The following is a 16,199-nucleotide window of genomic DNA, read 5'->3' as shown; positions in this document are numbered from 1 at the left end:
AATCTTCCATTTATATGTGGGAGGTTAAACACTTTGCATATCAGTTTTTTTTTTTATCGAAAAAAAGAAAAAAGTTTGATTCCTGATACATATAGGATTACTATTTTCCTTGTTGGTATATAGAGAATTAATACAGTCTACAAAACCGAGCAATGGTGATGAAAATTCATGAAATCATATTTTGTGCATTACTTGATCGAAATTACCTTAATTACTCATGGAGATGAAAATGAGTAAAGATGTAATCGAGAGCGATACACTTGCAAAATCTTCATATGTTAGTCTTGGACATGGATGACTTTAAGGGTGGGTTTTCCTTTGATGCATTGTTTGAAAACCTAGTAAAGGAGCTCCTCCCATCTTTTCAAGAAGATGAAACAGATTCGTCATCCGAGAGTCATAGTAGCACCAGGGGGAGTGATGCTTTGCCGATTGGACTTATGCGAGCCCCATCGGATGCTTCTGATGCTTTATTTCCACAACTAGATAAGATGTTACCGCTCTTCAAGGATTTTCGTGACGAGTTGGTCAATCTTCAGACATAAATTGATGGAAGACTAGACAATCTTAAGAAGGATGTTGTTGCCTTGTTGGAGAAGAAACATGAACTTCAAGACAATATTTTCGGAGCTTGAGAAAATAGTAGACGGCTTGTTTGGTAGGTTTGACAGGTTAGAGTACTCACCGTATATTAAGTGTTGGAAAGATTACTGCAGGAATGGGAAATGAAATGCTCAGTGCGGCACTGCTAATCAAACCATAGACCTCATAAAGTACTTGATGGAGTTCAATAGCAGCACAGGCGATTTAGTGCAACTCTCGCCCCTAATTTTCGATGAGTCATGTTGAAGAGGCATCTGAATTTGCAAACAAGTTGATGGCATTAACATTTTCCGAGGAAGATGCATTAGTAGCTAGCAGGGTGATTAGAAGTTGCAGCTGCTAATCTGAGGGACTACTGCTACAAATTGGAGAGGAAACTGCTAGCTCGTTTTGATGTGCATCACAGAGAAGAGATCGACTTGTCTGACATGGCAGAATGTGCTAAAATTTTATCCAAACTCAACAAGGGAACTAGTATTATGCAACATTATGTGGTAAAACTTCAATATTTGTTCATGACATGGAAGTCATGAATGCTGATGTCAGATTTGTTATTGGTGATGATCAGTGTTCCCAGAAGACTGGTCTTTGCAATGTTTCTCGCGGACTTTCTTCCTTATACAAAGAAATTACAAATATTGTAGGTAAGGAAGCACCAACAATAATGGCCATTTTCCCTTCTGCTCAAGAATCTGTCAATCTTAGTTGAGTGAATTTTGGAGTGGAGAGTTACAGGTCTACTGGACAATTATTAGTGAAACCATCCCTGGTGAATCAGCCTCTGTTGGAAGAAGAAGGGGCATTGCTACGATATCTCAGAATGCTGTTAGTGGCAGATGAGAGGACAAGAGAACTTGCTAGAGACATGTGAGCTGTAGGATGTGGTGACTGGGACATCGTGGGCCTTGTGGAGTCTTGTTTTCTAGTCATAAGGATGAATATCTTGAATATGAGCAGACTTCTCTTAGACACCTATATCAAGCTAAGATGGAAGAACTACATGCTGAAAGACACCATATTGTAACAGAATTTGTCCATTGGAATGAAGAAGCAATCACCAGATTCACCACTTTGTTTTCATCTCACCCTGCAAACCTTGCAGCGAATGCAAAAGCTGTATTCACTTCCCTACTGGACCAAGTTACTCAATATTTAATCGAAGGTCTTGAACAAGCAAAAGACAGCCTGATTGAAGGTGCAACTTTGACATAAGATTTAAGAACAGGGTGGTGGCTGGTTCTGGTGAATGTAGTGTGAGATCTTTCATGTTTGCAGTACAACGTTGCTGTAGTAGTGTGGCAATAGTTCAACACCACTTTTCAACTTCAGTATCTCGGCTTCTGCTCACTGTGGCTGCCGCACATGCTGCTGCATGTGAAGAAATCAGATTGGCTATGTCAAGTGCAGAGAGAGGGCTACATATAAAGGACTTCAACAGTGCATTGAAACTTTGATTGCTGAGGTAGGGCGGTTACTATCTGCTGAACAGAAGGCAACAAATTATAGATCACCAGAAGATCACTGGCCAACAAATGCTTGCACTAGCGTAGCTTATCTTTCACGTATGCTTGAATCTGCCTTCACAGTATTCGAAGGTCTTCCTGACTGAATTAGGAAAGCACTTGCACAGAGAGCGGCTATTCTGCTAAGTCATTGGGAGAAATTCACTTTTATTCCCAGTGGAGGACTACATGGCTGAAGAGTGATATAACTGATAATAAAGAATTTATGCTTAGTTTCAATGCTTCTTCTGTGATGAAAAATTTGAATTGCTGGGCATGTTGGCCAATCCTTATTGTTAATCCTGGAAGGCTCTCAACTCTGTTCGAGGGTAGTTCAATGCTTCTTCTGTTGATGATTTGAGAATATGATGTCCAGATACACACATCTTTGCCTTCAAAAATGCAAAATGAAGATAACTAAGGGGAGAATGATTCTATTGCATTTGTTTTTCATTGTAATACAACTTACCAAACTGATGCATATACAATTATATGTTGATTTAGTGTGGAGAATGCTCATCCACTACAAGTTGTTGACGATCGACAAGTTCTATGAATCAAATAAACAAGAACAAAACATGAAATTGAAGAGGCTAGCCTCTTTTATTTTCACTTTGATGCATTTCTTCTTTGATGCATTTCTTACTCCAATGATTAACAACAATGGGCAAGTGAACGATGTTTAGACAAAACATCTATTATAACTTTTTTGCATGCTCAAACTCTTGGAGAGGCATGAACATGAAGGCCTCTATTGATATGGAGCGTGACCATCGTCTTGTATTTCACAACCTTTTTCTCGTCAGAGAGCTTGAATATGTAGTTGCTTAAAAGCACGGCAGAAAAGATCTTCATTTGGATATAACTATACTCCTTTCCGAGACAAATTCTTGGACCGGCCTGCATTATAAAAATATAATCAGTACTCTCATAATTAAGCAACTTTATCAAGCAAATAACAGCTTAGTTTTCTTAATTACATTGAAGGCTATGAATTTGAAAGGGCTTTCTTCTTGGAAATTGCCATTTTTATCAAGCCATCTCTCTGGCCGAAACTCTTCTGCATCATCACCCCATATAAACTCCATCCGGCCCATTGAATAAGGTTGGAGTATCACTAGTTCTCCTTTTTTAACACTATGTCCATCTGGCCAGGTATCATCAGAAAAACAAACCCTCGCATTCTATGAACAAATAAGAGCACCGAACTTATTAACTAAGAAGTAATGCAAAGAGTGATTCAAATCAAGAACAGCAAAGAATCGTAACATTCAATTCATGTATGACATTTATCCAAGATGTTAAGTTACCATTGGAACTGTAGGATAGAGTCTGAGTGTCTCATTCAAAGCAGCATGGAGATATTGCATTTTGCTAAGGGCTTCTTCAGTAAGGTTGTCTACAAATTCCTCAGGGCTTGAAGTATTATTCAGACCTGTTGCTTCTCTAACTTCCTGGGCAATCTTTTCTTGTATACTGAGATGCTTGCACATCATATAAAGAAACCATGAAAGAGCAGAAGCAGTTGTGTCTTTGCCGGCAGCAATAAAACTGAGGACCATGTCTCTCAAGTACTTTGGATCAGTCTCTTTAGCTTCCAAAAGCTTGGAGATAAAGTCTGTTTTCTTTAACTGCAATTTAACCTCAACATATCATTAACATTGAAGTTATTAATATTTAGTACTATATCAATTCAATCTAGAAATCAAGAATAGAAAGGAAGGTGACTCACAGGTTGCTCATCATCTTCTTCTGATTTATGGAGTGTTTCAATCTTTCTGTTGATTAAACTGTATATAAAGTGATCCATCACTTTTACATTTTTTCTTATCACTGCTTCTGTACCAATGTTCAAGAACCGTTTGATCTTCCAGAAGATATCAGCAACACGATAAAGGGTAGCTCCGTTTGCATCATCAAAAGCATTGGAAAACCGGATTCCTTCATTGTTTGTTCCGGACATGGTTTGTAGATCGATACCAAGTAGAATCTTGACGATTGCATCCAAGGTTGATTTCATAAACAAATCCTTCCAACAAAACGAACATCAATTAATTGATCGATTTCAAGAAAACCAGAAAATACAACCTAAAGTGCTATATATGTAGTATGTGATTTTTGAGACATTCAAACTCACTTGCATCTCTATTGATTTGTCGCAGCTTGCAGCTTCATGAATTATGCTAGCAAGTTTTACTGCATTGGTCTTGAAGATATCACTGCTGAAGTCCCTGAGTACTTTTGTTGAGAATTGAGAACTTGATGCCTTCCTCTGATGCCGCCACTTTTCCCCATCCACAGCGAAGATCCCATCGCCCATAGCATCTGTTATAAGATTGTACAAGTACAATCCCTACAGGAAATTGTACCAAATCTCATGAACGATTCAAATTTCGAGGTTTAATCAAATTTCGCTTAGTACTTGGTAGCAACAAATAAAGCAGAGTATATGGTCATGGAGAATTGGAGACGACTACATATGTGAAATTAAATGCATTTGTTGCTGGTAAAACAAGCACACAAACACTGAAGCGAGCACAGTTCTTAGCTCAGGCGTCTAAGCTAGCAAGCTCTGAAGGGTTGCCGATCATCATTATTTGTCAGAACTCAAGGACACAATATTAGCTCACCTCAGCTAGTAAGCTCTTTGACTATCGATCAATAAAAAAGTACTTACGAGTTATGACACAAAACATCGTGAGCACAATAGACAGTCACACAATATCACTATTGATGTAGCATTTCTATTAATATATTCTATAATTTAGATATTTTCTAATAAGCAAAGGGTAAACTAGGTACATAAGAAATACCAAAATTCTAAATCGAAAATTTAAACTTTGTTAGACTAGTCAACTGATAACAATTTTTGCTGACATGGTTTAGGCATAGAGTAATGAGAAAAAGAATGTCAAAAAGAAGGATAATTTTCCCATTCAATCATGAAAAGATAAGATTTTTTTTTCTTTCTTTCTTTTCGATTTTTCCACACTTGGCATTTTCAAGCATTAAGTTCTTCCGACATATAGATTCTTTATTTTTATTTTTTGAGGAACAGTTCCTAAATATAGATTCTAGATGGAGCAAGTATTTTGTGTCTCTCCAAAAGTAGCTTCTAGTCTTTTCCAAAAAAAAAAAGTAGCTTCTAGTTTAACTTTTCACTATTTTACAACAAATTTGATGATAGTGATGTTTTGAGTCTTTCATAGTTTGGATTTCGTTAACTTGTTCATTTTTGCTTGTTTATTCCGGAGGTTTTGGTTGGGTCCCCCTCCGTTGTCATTCACATTTTTTTAGCTTAATAATTTGGAGTGTTAGAAAAAAAAAAACAAATTTGATCAAAAAATAGGATCACTAAAGAAGAAACTTTTTTTTTTTTTGGCAAAGCACTAAAGAAGAAACTTGGACATCGCCAAAAAGAAAAGTAGAGAAATTTGGAGGATTCACTAAAACATTATTGTGTTTATTGTGTGACAGTAAAAGTCCATTGGATAATTTTTTGATTTATAACCAAGAAAAATTATGGTAAAAAAAAATTACTATCTAACAATAAAAAAACATTATTTTAGCTAAGTAGTTTTCTTGTTCTTTTTTTGGGGCGGTTCCTCCACGGCTCCACTGTACCAGAATAAAAATAAAATAAAAAATAAAAAACCATACAGGCAGACTGAATCATAATAGAATTGGTATGTAGTTAATTTTGTTTGAATAAAATGGACTTATTTATCTTTAAAAAAAAGGACTTATTTAATCTTTCAGTTTGATAACATATATATGTACCTTGCCATAGTTTCCAACGGCTGTTTTGAGTACGTGTTCAACATTTGCAGGATCTGCTGTGTACACTGCATATTTGAACAAGCCAAGTATTCTGTAAGTTTTGTATCTGCATGCAAGTTCAGTGTGGTAATGGTGCAGCGTGCGACGATGGGCTAGTTGGTGTAAGACAGTTCCGGCAACAGGTGGGTATCTCTTATTCTTCAACGGCAAAAAAATCAGTGCTAAAAGAATTACCGCTAAACTTATCACTATGGGAGGTAAAGCAGTGGAGAGAAAATCCATTACTCACACAATTCTGGAATGATATTGAAGATTATAGAGTGCCTAGCCTCTACGATCGATGATGAAGTTAGAACGAGACACATGCACCAATATATATATACGATCGATCAAAGGGGACGTATAGCTGCATGGGAAGAGCTATGAGTACTCATCAACTGCCATTGTAGCAACTTATCACAAAAAAAAATTCCAGGCTCCACGCCTTTAAAGGAGGGGGAATCTAGCTAGTAGCTAGTGAGCATTGTATATCAAACGAAAGTAGTTGGATTATAATAATAACGAAATCTTCGTTCTTAGGTTATAGGTACGTACGTTAAGTAATTAATTCCTCTCATTCATGTAATGGTGTGCAGCCTGCGCCCTGCAGGGGGCGTTGATCGATGAGTTGGTTTAAGACAACTATTCCAACTATATACAGGCCGGGGAGGTTAGCTGTTGTACGTAGTTGTTTTTTTTATTATGACGAAAAGAGAGAACATAGTCAAGTTGCAGACATCTCCATGCCACAACCAAAAAGAGAACTGTACTGTCAACGTCGTTCCCAAATTGGTTGACTATTAATCCATTAAGCACCGCAAAAGGCCTATCTCGGCCAACAGCTGCCGTCGTTGTACCTAAAAAAAAAAAAATTAAAGTTGAGGGTAAGCACGGAGATATCATACTAGCTAGTCTTCACGTGGTTGCATTATCACGTACTATCAAGTATGAAGTTGGCTGAAAGCTTTGTATGTATTCCTCTACTCTGACCAGATTTCAGTGGCGTATATCTTTTTTTTTTTTTTGGACATGGCATATATCTTACTCCAGTAGATTTAGTCGTTTAGGACTTTAGGTATTTGAGTGAGAAACAATTCAGTGTATCTGATCCTATGGTAGAGATTTTGAGTCTTATATTAAGTCCAATTCTGTCTCTTTTAACTAAGACGGGCCTAAACGGGCTTTTCCAACCTTGACAAGCAGGGCCCAGCCCGAACCATAACTTGGAAATTGCAGGCCCGGCCCGAACCGTTTTGGTGTCAAAAAAAATAGGGCCCGACCCGAACGGGTCGGGCTTTGACAGGCCGATCCGGGTTTGCGGGTTTTCGGGCTTAAACGCCCAGCCCTATATTTTACAACAAACCACCACATTTGACTTATTTAGTAATAATTATAGTTGTAATCAAAGTAATTATTATATTTACGATATTTATTACAAGTTTTTAAACGATTTACGTATAAAACAATTAATGAGTACTTAGTGTGGTAATTTTTTTTTTAAAGTACAAATGTCAAATTATAAGTGGATAACTTGTTGACTTGTATAACAGGTTTCACCAACTAATTTAATTTAATATATATTTATTAAAAAGTTGATGTATGACAAACATCAACACACCTTAGACTTACCAGTAAAAATAATAGGTTGTAAAAACTAAAAGGATGGGGAAAATAAAAGTAGAATAAGTAATTACAAGAAAACTCAAAATTAAAGTGTTGGCAAGACCAAATAAGGATTGAGCCTCACCAAACTTGTATTTAGATAGAAAAATGGCAAAGTAAGTTTTGTCGGAATTTTACTCGAGTTTGAAAAACATGAGCAAGTAAATTGTACTTTTGAAAGTTGGTGAGATGGTTGACGAGTAAGCTTTGACTAAGGCGAGTAGAAATTTCGCCAATTGTTAAGAAATAAGGTAAAATAAGGAAATCGTAAATGCACGCAAAATTAGATTTCAAAATTATGCAAGGATCCTATTATGCGCTACAAGAACCTTACTGGATCAAGGGAGATGCTCGGGTAAAAGGTCAACTAACTTATTGGGCTAGGTTCACTAGCATACCCGTCTGTTGGGTGTCCAAAGTAAATTTTGGACTCTAATCTTATGCTATTTTTGGGCCTAAGGCCCAAGCCCAAACTATTTCCAAAAGTCTTTAGCTGAACCATGGTCGCGAAAAATTATCCCATCCAAAAGTGACGTTCAGAATTTCACGGGGTCTACAACTAGCTTGTGCCTTTTGTTGTGGAATGACTAATTTGGACATGAAATAATTTTTGCCTTAATTAGGTGGTTATATAATGCTATAATGCAGTTGCATTGCTCTAGTTTTTTTTTTTTTTCCCTTTCCTGTGAAGAACTTGACGATTAGTAACCTTTAGAATTTACATATAAAATCTTTGGTGGTTAACCACCTCCATTCCATTACCCGGGGCATGTAACATTTCTTATTTGATGCTATACATAACTAGCACAGAATACTTGTGCTTCTACATCAAGCTCAAACCAAGGATCAAAACTAAAAACTATAAAATAAAAGATCATCACGAGTCCAGCAACATTGGTTTCCCACTTTGGAAACAAAGCTCAAAATTGGCGAAATCAGTATCATCTAGCGTCATTTCACTTCTGCTACTTGATGTATTGCTGGATGTAGACATTTCAGCATGTTTTGGTGAACTTTTGCTTGATGAAGGACTGAATCTTGATTGAGCAGGTACTGAACTTGAGAGAGAATTACTTGATGCCGAGGGGCAGGCATCAAAGCTCTAGCTGAAATCTGTCTCTGATTTCTCTCATCACTGGAAATGCCAGATGCTGCTTTCTCAGAAGTACTGGAAGCCTGTTCCCTTGTACTCTTATATGTCCATTCATCATCTGCATTTGCTTCATCACTAGAGCTTCCACTTAGAAAAAAATCATCTTCACTGAGATCCAAAAGCCCATCATCCTCACTCCCTGTTTCTTCCAAATCCTTCCCACTAGCAACTGCAGCAATTAAACAAGCATATGAACATTCCGTTACTATCTAGATTATGCTTTAGTCAATGGGAAATCAAGGCCAAAAGATGAAACCTCAAAAACAAACAATAAAAAAAATTAAGAGTCAATCTGGCCATACAAGACTGATTCAACACTCCAAAAACAATTGAATGGAGCATCAAACATTGAAACATGCTTGATATAATCGGTTCAATCCATCAAAAATTTTATTAATGAATAAAGAGTTGGTACCTAATGCATAATTGCATACTTCAACTTTCCTTCCATACAAAAACTACATGATGGTTATAAGGAAGAGTCCATAGTTCATTCATCTGTTGGCCTTTGCCCCAAAACTGGAATGTCTTCATATCGTTTCTGCATTAACAAGAAAACATAACCTTAGAGTATGCTCAACATTCCTAATAGAGAGGCAGCAATTTATTTGGAAAAAATGTCTCGAGGTAAAATCTCTCAAGACAAATTTTGGTGAGGCGAATTTGGGTGAGGTGAAACCTCTCAAAGCGGATTTGGGTGAGGAGAAAATCTGTCAAGGTGAATCTGTGTGAAGAGAAATCCCCTCAAGACGAATATGGGTAAGGAGTAATTCACTCAAAGGGAATCTTGGTGAAGAGAAATCACCTAGAGGAGAATTCAGGTAAGAAAAAATCTCCTCAAAGCGAATCTGAGTGTGAGGAGTAAACTTTTTTAGAGAAATCCGACTAAGGAGAAGTCTCCTAAATTATATGAAGATCTCAAAGAAAAAAAAATCATTTCCCAAAGCTTGTAAGACAACCTCACTAAGAGCGAGACAAAAGAGAATAGGATGAACTCATCTCATCTTCTAAGTAACATTTCCCTATATTTATTATTTTAAGCTCTTAGAATTCTATATGAGCTGTTTGTACTTCTGAAATAACTTAGAGATTGAAGTCTTATACATGGGTACCAAATCAGTGCCTTAGAAGTTAGTAGTTGTCAACTTCTTTAACGGAATAAGATTTAACGAAATGCAACTTTTACTAAGAAGGTAAGAGCCTTGCTTGGACTGCCAACCTACAATTCATATACCACAAGCTTGCTGTCCAATAAATTTTTTTGAATGATGCCTAGTCTAAAATTCTAAATTTTGAAACTCTAAATAATATGAAATACAGATTTCGAATGAATTTTTTTAAAAGGGCGCCATCCATTTTGATGACACGCATGTTGATGCGTTGTTCCGGGTACATACGTATTTGCCTTTTAAAATGTAATATGAAGATAACTAAGGAGAGCATATATTGCAAGTTGCCGTTACTACAATACGACTTCCCAAAATATATGATGCGTATACCTTGATTTACTAATGGACAATGCTCATCAACTACAAGTACTTATTCACCATAAGTTTGATGTATCAAAGAAACAAGAACAATACATGAAATTGTAGAGGCTAGCCTCTTTATTTTCAATGATTAACTCTAATGGGAAGGTGAAAGATGTTTAAAACAAAACATTTAATATAACTTTATTCCACGCTCAAATTCTTGGAGATGCATGAACATTAAGGCCTTTATTGATATGGAGTGTGACCATCATCTTGTATTTGACAACTTTTTTCTCGTCACTGAGCTTGAATGTGTAGTTGTTTAAAAGCACAGCAGCAAAGATCTTCATCAGGATAAAACTATAGTCTTTTCCCATACAAATTCTTGGGCCGGCCTGCATTGTAAAAATAACATCAGTACTCCCACAATTAAGCGACTTTATCATGCAGATAACAGCTTAGTTTTCTTAATTACATTGAAGGCCAGGAATTTAAAAGGGCTTTCTTCCTGAAAATTGCCATTTTCGTCAAGCCATCTTTCTGGTCGAAACTCTTCTGCATCATCACCCCATATAAACTTCATACGACCCATTGAATAAGGTTGGAATATCACCAATTGCCCTTTCTTGACACTATATCCATCTGGCCAGACATCATCAGAAAAACAAACCCTCGCATTCTATAAACAAAGGACAACATTAAACTTAGCAACTAAGAAGTACTATAAAGAGCGATTTAAATAATCATGTATGGCATTTATATAATATGTTAATTTACCATTGGAACTGTGGGATAGAGTCTGAGCGTCTCATTCAAAGCTGCATGGAGATATTGCATTTTGTTAAGCGCTTCTTCAGTAAGGTTGGCTGCAACTTCATCAACGCTTGAACTATTATTTAGGCCTGTTGCTTCTCTAACTTCCTGTGCAATCTTTTCTTGTATATCAAGATGTTTGCACATCATATAGAAAAACCATGAAAGAGCAGAAGCAGTTGTGTCTTTGCCGGCAGCAATAAAAGTGAGGACTATGTCTCTCAAGTACTTTGGATCAGTCTCACAAGTTTCTAAAAGCCTGGAGACGAAGTCTTTTTTCTTTAGCTGTCATTTAACCTCACATATCAGTAACATAGAAGTAACTAATACTGTATTAATTAATTTAATCTAGAACAGAAAAATTAAGAAAGGTAACTCACAGGTAGCTCATCATCATCTTCTGGATTATGGACTCTTTCAATCTTTTTGTTGATTAATTTGTATATAAATTGATCCACCACTTTCATATGTTCTCTTAGCATTGCTTCTGTACCAATGTTCAAGAACCGTTTGATCTTCCACACGATATCACCAACACGAAAAAGGGAAGCTGCGTTTCCAGCGTCAAAAGCATTGGAAAACCGGATACTTTCTTCATTGTTTGTTTTCAACATGGTGCCTAGATCGAAACCAAGTAGAATCTTGACGATTGAATCCAAGGTTGATTTCATAAACAAATCCTTCCAACAAAACAAACATCAATTAATTGATCGATTTTCAAGAAAAAGAAAAACTTTCCACAGCAACAACAACAACAACGTACAGTGTTATATATGTAGTATGTGATATTTAAGAAATTTGCAAACTCACTTGCATCTCTATTGATTCGTCACGGGTTGCAGCTTCATGAATTATGCCAGCAAGCTTTACTGCATTGGTCTTGAAGATTTCACTGCTAAACTCTCTAAGTATTTTTGTTGAGAAGTGAGAGCTTGATGTCTTCCTCTGATGCCGCCATTTTTCCCCATCCACAGAGAAGATCCCGTCGCCTACAACATCTGATATGAGGCTGTGCACGTACTCTCCCTACAAAATCGTTGTATTAATTTAACTGAATCACGAACGATCCAAATTTCTCTTAATTAGGACTTGATAGCAACAAATAAAGCCGTAATGATCATTGATCTGCCAAGTGTGTACAAGGCTTGATATAGCTTTTGTTGTGGGAATGTTGTCTAGATATCAGTCTAATCCTGAGCACGAACATCGGATAGCTGGTAAGAAGGTGTTAAGATACTTGCAGAGAACAAAAGATAATATGCTTGTCCATAGAAAACTAGAAAATCAAGAGTTGGAAGTGGTTGGCTATACTGATGCATCTTATAAGGCAAATATTGATGATTTACAGTCTACTTCAGGCTATATTTTTGATGGCTGGGGGCGCAGTATCATAGAAAAGTGTAAAACAAACACTGACAGCTACATCAACTATGCAAGCTGAGTGTATAGCTGTTCATGAGGCAACAGGACAAGCACTGTGGTTAATAAATTTTCTTTTAGAAATTAAGATTGTGGATTCCATTCAGAAGCCTCTTAGATTGTACTGTGACAATGCTGTAGCTGTGTTTTTTTGCCAAGAATAACAAAAGGTCCACTGCGTCAAGAAATATTAATGTTAAATATTTTGCAGTCAGGGAAAGTATTAAGATGGTCAGATTGAGGTTATTAAGATAGGCACTACTTCTCAGCTGTCAGACCCATTAATAACATATCAATGATCATTACGTTGTTAGAAAGGAAGGACATGCACACAATATTAGTCAAGCCTAAGCTAGCAAGCTCTGTGACTATTGATCAATCAATACAAAAGTACTTGGGACACTCTATCATGAGGAAAATTTTGGAGACTTTATTTCTTAATCGTCATTCTTTTTGGTTCCCACCAATCGGTTTTTCTGTTCACAACAGTATTTCATTTGGAAAAACATATATGTTGTCGATCATCTGATTATTAGGTTTGTAGCATCTAACAATGTTGGGGTCGTCTAGGGTACCTTGATGTATGCCATACCCTTATTTTTATTTTTTTTAATAAATTAATGTAATGGAAACCTACAGAACTGGTTAAAAGGTTATCCACTTAAATGTTGACATGTGTCATTTTAAAAAATAAAATTTACTATATTAACAACACATTCTATCTTGATATGTAATACTGTTTAGAAACATGTAACATATATTATGAAAATAATAACTTACACCTAGTAGAACTAAAATTACGACTTATGACCACACTTATTGTGGTTATTGTAATTGAGTGGTCAAAGATGTAAATATCATAGTTGAACAACTTTTATCAAATAGAGAACATTAATTATCCAATGGAGAACCTTTTTACAATACAGAGTACTTATATATCTTTTGGTCTAATATTAATTTTACAATGTTCACAACACAATTGTTGTCAGAATTGTAAAATGGTTGATTATCTTGTAAATGATGCAGTTTTTGAAGTAATTAGTAATTACTACAAATAGAACAAAAGTGAGCACTTTTACATCCATTGTTGGGGGTCGTGGTAAAATGTGTAGTTATTGTAGTAATCATTTCATTAATAATAAAAACATAAAGATTTACCATTGTGACTACAAATTTATTATCACACTTGTTAAATTGTCCATAAACTAGTACATTAGTTTAGGTGGAGTAATTACTACAAATAGAACAAAAATTACCACTTTTACATCAATTGACGTGAATTATGGTAAAATGCATGGTCATTGAAGTAATAATTTCATTAATGATAAAAACATGAAGATTTACCACTCTAACAATAAATTTGTTGTCACAGTTGTTAAATTGTCCATAAATAGGTTGTAGGTGGAGTAATTACTACAATTAGAACAAAAAGTATCGTTTTTATATCAATTGTTGTAATTTGTGGTAAATTACGTTGAATTGAAAGTAATTATAACTTGAACGACGGAAATTACACAATATATTACTTTAATTACGCAAGGGAGAACTTCATTACACCAATGAGGACATACGTAGTTTTAGTCAAAATATAATGGTTTACCTATATGATAACACATTGTGGTAACATTTGTAATTTAGTTTAAAAAGCAATAATAACAAGTTGTACGTGAAATAGTTACTACATCTATGACAAAGATTATTTATTTTTATATTAATGGTTGTGGTTGTCGTAAAATGCATGTAAAAAGAATTATATTTGGTTAAGGAAACTACTTATGATATAATTAATTAGTAATAAAACCTATTTAACTAATACTAATTTCGTGAGCCTAGGTTAGAAGGTTTTTGTTTTTAATAAGGAAAAAAATGTAATTGTCAATTGATAATCAAGTATTATTGTATTAATCAAACATTAATTGGCTAATAATAAAATTAATTAGTAATAAAGACTATTTGACTAATTGTAATTTGTTGAGCCTAAGTTAGAATTAATTAATTAGTAATAAAACCTATTTAACTAATACTAATTTCGTGAGCGTTAGAAGGTTTTTGTTTTTAATAAGGAAAAAAATGTAATTGTCAATTGTGTAATTGTCAATTGATAATCAAGTATTATTGTATTAATCAAACATTAATTGGCTAATAATAAAATTAATTAGTAATAAAAACTATTTAACTAATGGTAATTTGTTGAGCCTAAGTTAGAAGGCTTTTTTTATTATTATTATTTTTTTTAGAAAGGAAAAAAAACGTAATTGTCAATTGATAATCACTTGGCTAAGGGCTAAACAGGTTACCAGATTTTAAATATTTTGGACCATTAGATTAGTAATATAATCTAATGATCCAAAATATTTAACAAAATGGGTGTATGACAAACATCCGGGTATCTAAGAAAATTCCCTAACGTGTTACATGTCATATCATCATTTGAAACCCAAATTTAGATCAGTAGCATTACTATATTAAAAAAAAAAATTAATAATAATAATAAACTATTCAACAATAAAATAAAATGCAAAATGAATCAAAATAGAATTGGGTTATTTAACCCATCAGTTCGATAACATATATACCTTGCCATAGTTTGCAAAGTTCGTCTTGAGCAAGTATTCAACATTTGCAGGATCTGCTGTGAAAACTATATATTTGAACAAGACACTTATCCTGTATGTTTTGTAATTGCATGCAAGCTCAGTGAAGTAATCGTGCAGCTTGAAGCGATATTTAAATAGGTGTATGATAGTTCCGGCAACAGGTGGGTATCTCTTGTTCTTCAACGGCCAAAAAATTACCGGTAAAAGAATTACTGCTAAAATTATTACTATGGTAGGTGCAGCAGTGGAAAGAAAATCCATTACTCACACGCTTAATTCTGGAATGATATTGAAGATTGTAGAGTACCTAGCCTCTACGAAAGATGATGAGGTTAGTGGAAGCGTTTTCAAGGAAAACAGAGAAAACAGAAAAATGGAGAGGAAAATAGAAGCCTGTATTAGAAATGATAGCCTCGGTGTACAATCAGGAGCTGAAACCAGCTATATATATACTAGAGCTAGAGAGCACAGATTACACAAACGTGGCACAGAATCAATTTTTGATTTGCTAGATGAAACATGAATTTGTTAATCTAACAATATGATGTACGTGAAATATTAGTACTGCAAACAGTTTGAACACGAGACACAGCATTATGTATATGATCGATCAGAAGGGACGTAAAGCTGCATGGGAAGAGACAGTACTATCAGAAGGGACGTAAAGCTAGCTGCATGGGAAGAGATGAGTACTCATCCAACCGCCACTGCACCAACTTAATACGAAAAACTTTAAGGCTCCACTCCATAGGATCGGGATGAAATCTGCTGTCCCCAAAAATACTGTGCTAAACCAGTCCCCATGCATTCATTGGTTCACAAAGAATAAAATATGGAACAAAAGATTAAGAAAATATTTTCTTAATCTGTATGGACCAATGAATGCATGGGAACAGGTTTGGCACAGGGGATTAGGGACAGCAGATTTCTTCTCGGATCGGGATGAAATGCATTCATTGGTCCACAAAGAATAAAATATGGAACAAAAGATTAAGAAAATATTTTCTTAATCTGTATAGACCAATGAATGCATGGGAACAGGTTTGGCACAGGGGAGTAGGGACAGCAGATTTCTTCTCTCATAGGATCCCCTCCCTGAGCTAAGTTCTCACTTGAGCTATCTGAGCTTTAAACGAGATGATGAAACGTGGAAGTGGTT

At 35.4% G+C, this 16,199-nt stretch overlaps 2 protein-coding genes and 1 pseudogene across 2 annotated transcripts; 1 reads left to right on the top strand and 2 right to left on the bottom strand.

The window, feature by feature from the left end:
• The first annotated feature begins 275 nt into the window (after positions 1 to 275).
• Positions 276 to 2,466, top strand: LOC133716959 (exocyst complex component SEC10b-like; annotated as a pseudogene).
• Positions 2,467 to 2,534: 68 nt separating this feature from the next.
• On the bottom strand, positions 2,535 to 6,317 carry LOC133713428 (cytochrome P450 704C1-like). The gene is made up of 6 exons (XM_062139449.1): positions 5,886 to 6,317; positions 4,243 to 4,458; positions 3,838 to 4,134; positions 3,416 to 3,736; positions 3,086 to 3,289; positions 2,535 to 3,005 (listed from the first exon to the last, which is right to left on the bottom strand). The coding sequence occupies exons 1-6, from the start codon at positions 6,165 to 6,167 to the stop codon at positions 2,823 to 2,825; spliced, it is 1,503 nt and encodes a 500-aa protein (XP_061995433.1). The 5' UTR covers positions 6,168 to 6,317; the 3' UTR covers positions 2,535 to 2,822.
• Positions 6,318 to 10,160: 3,843 nt separating this feature from the next.
• LOC133713427 (cytochrome P450 704C1-like) lies at positions 10,161 to 15,516 on the bottom strand. The gene is made up of 6 exons (XM_062139448.1): positions 15,020 to 15,516; positions 11,835 to 12,050; positions 11,405 to 11,704; positions 10,989 to 11,309; positions 10,687 to 10,890; positions 10,161 to 10,606 (listed from the first exon to the last, which is right to left on the bottom strand). The coding sequence occupies exons 1-6, from the start codon at positions 15,299 to 15,301 to the stop codon at positions 10,424 to 10,426; spliced, it is 1,506 nt and encodes a 501-aa protein (XP_061995432.1). The 5' UTR covers positions 15,302 to 15,516; the 3' UTR covers positions 10,161 to 10,423.
• Between the last annotated feature and the right edge of the window lie 683 nt (positions 15,517 to 16,199).

The sequence above is a fragment of the Rosa rugosa genome, chromosome 6 (assembly GCF_958449725.1).
Source record: "Rosa rugosa chromosome 6, drRosRugo1.1, whole genome shotgun sequence".
In the NCBI taxonomy this organism is placed as follows: Eukaryota; Viridiplantae; Streptophyta; class Magnoliopsida; order Rosales; family Rosaceae; genus Rosa; species Rosa rugosa.
The sequence above is the reverse complement of the archived record's forward strand: the minus strand, read 5'-3'. Positions and strand labels throughout refer to the sequence as shown.

Coding starts and splice junctions, on each gene's coding strand:
- LOC133713428 (XM_062139449.1), bottom strand. CDS start 6,167: ATGGATTTTCTCTCCACTGCTTTACCTCCCATAGTGATAAGTTTAGCG. Junction 4,459..5,885: donor CCGTTGGAAACTATGGCAAG/GTACATATATAT, acceptor AATTTCCTGTAG/GGATTGTACTTGTACAATCT. Junction 3,006..3,085: donor TCAAATTCATAGCCTTCAAT/GTAATTAAGAAA, acceptor TTTATAATGCAG/GCCGGTCCAAGAATTTGTCT.
- LOC133713427 (XM_062139448.1), bottom strand. CDS start 15,301: ATGGATTTTCTTTCCACTGCTGCACCTACCATAGTAATAATTTTAGCA. Junction 12,051..15,019: donor ACTTTGCAAACTATGGCAAG/GTATATATGTTA, acceptor ACGATTTTGTAG/GGAGAGTACGTGCACAGCCT. Junction 11,705..11,834: donor ACGAATCAATAGAGATGCAA/GTGAGTTTGCAA, acceptor TTTTGTTGGAAG/GATTTGTTTATGAAATCAAC.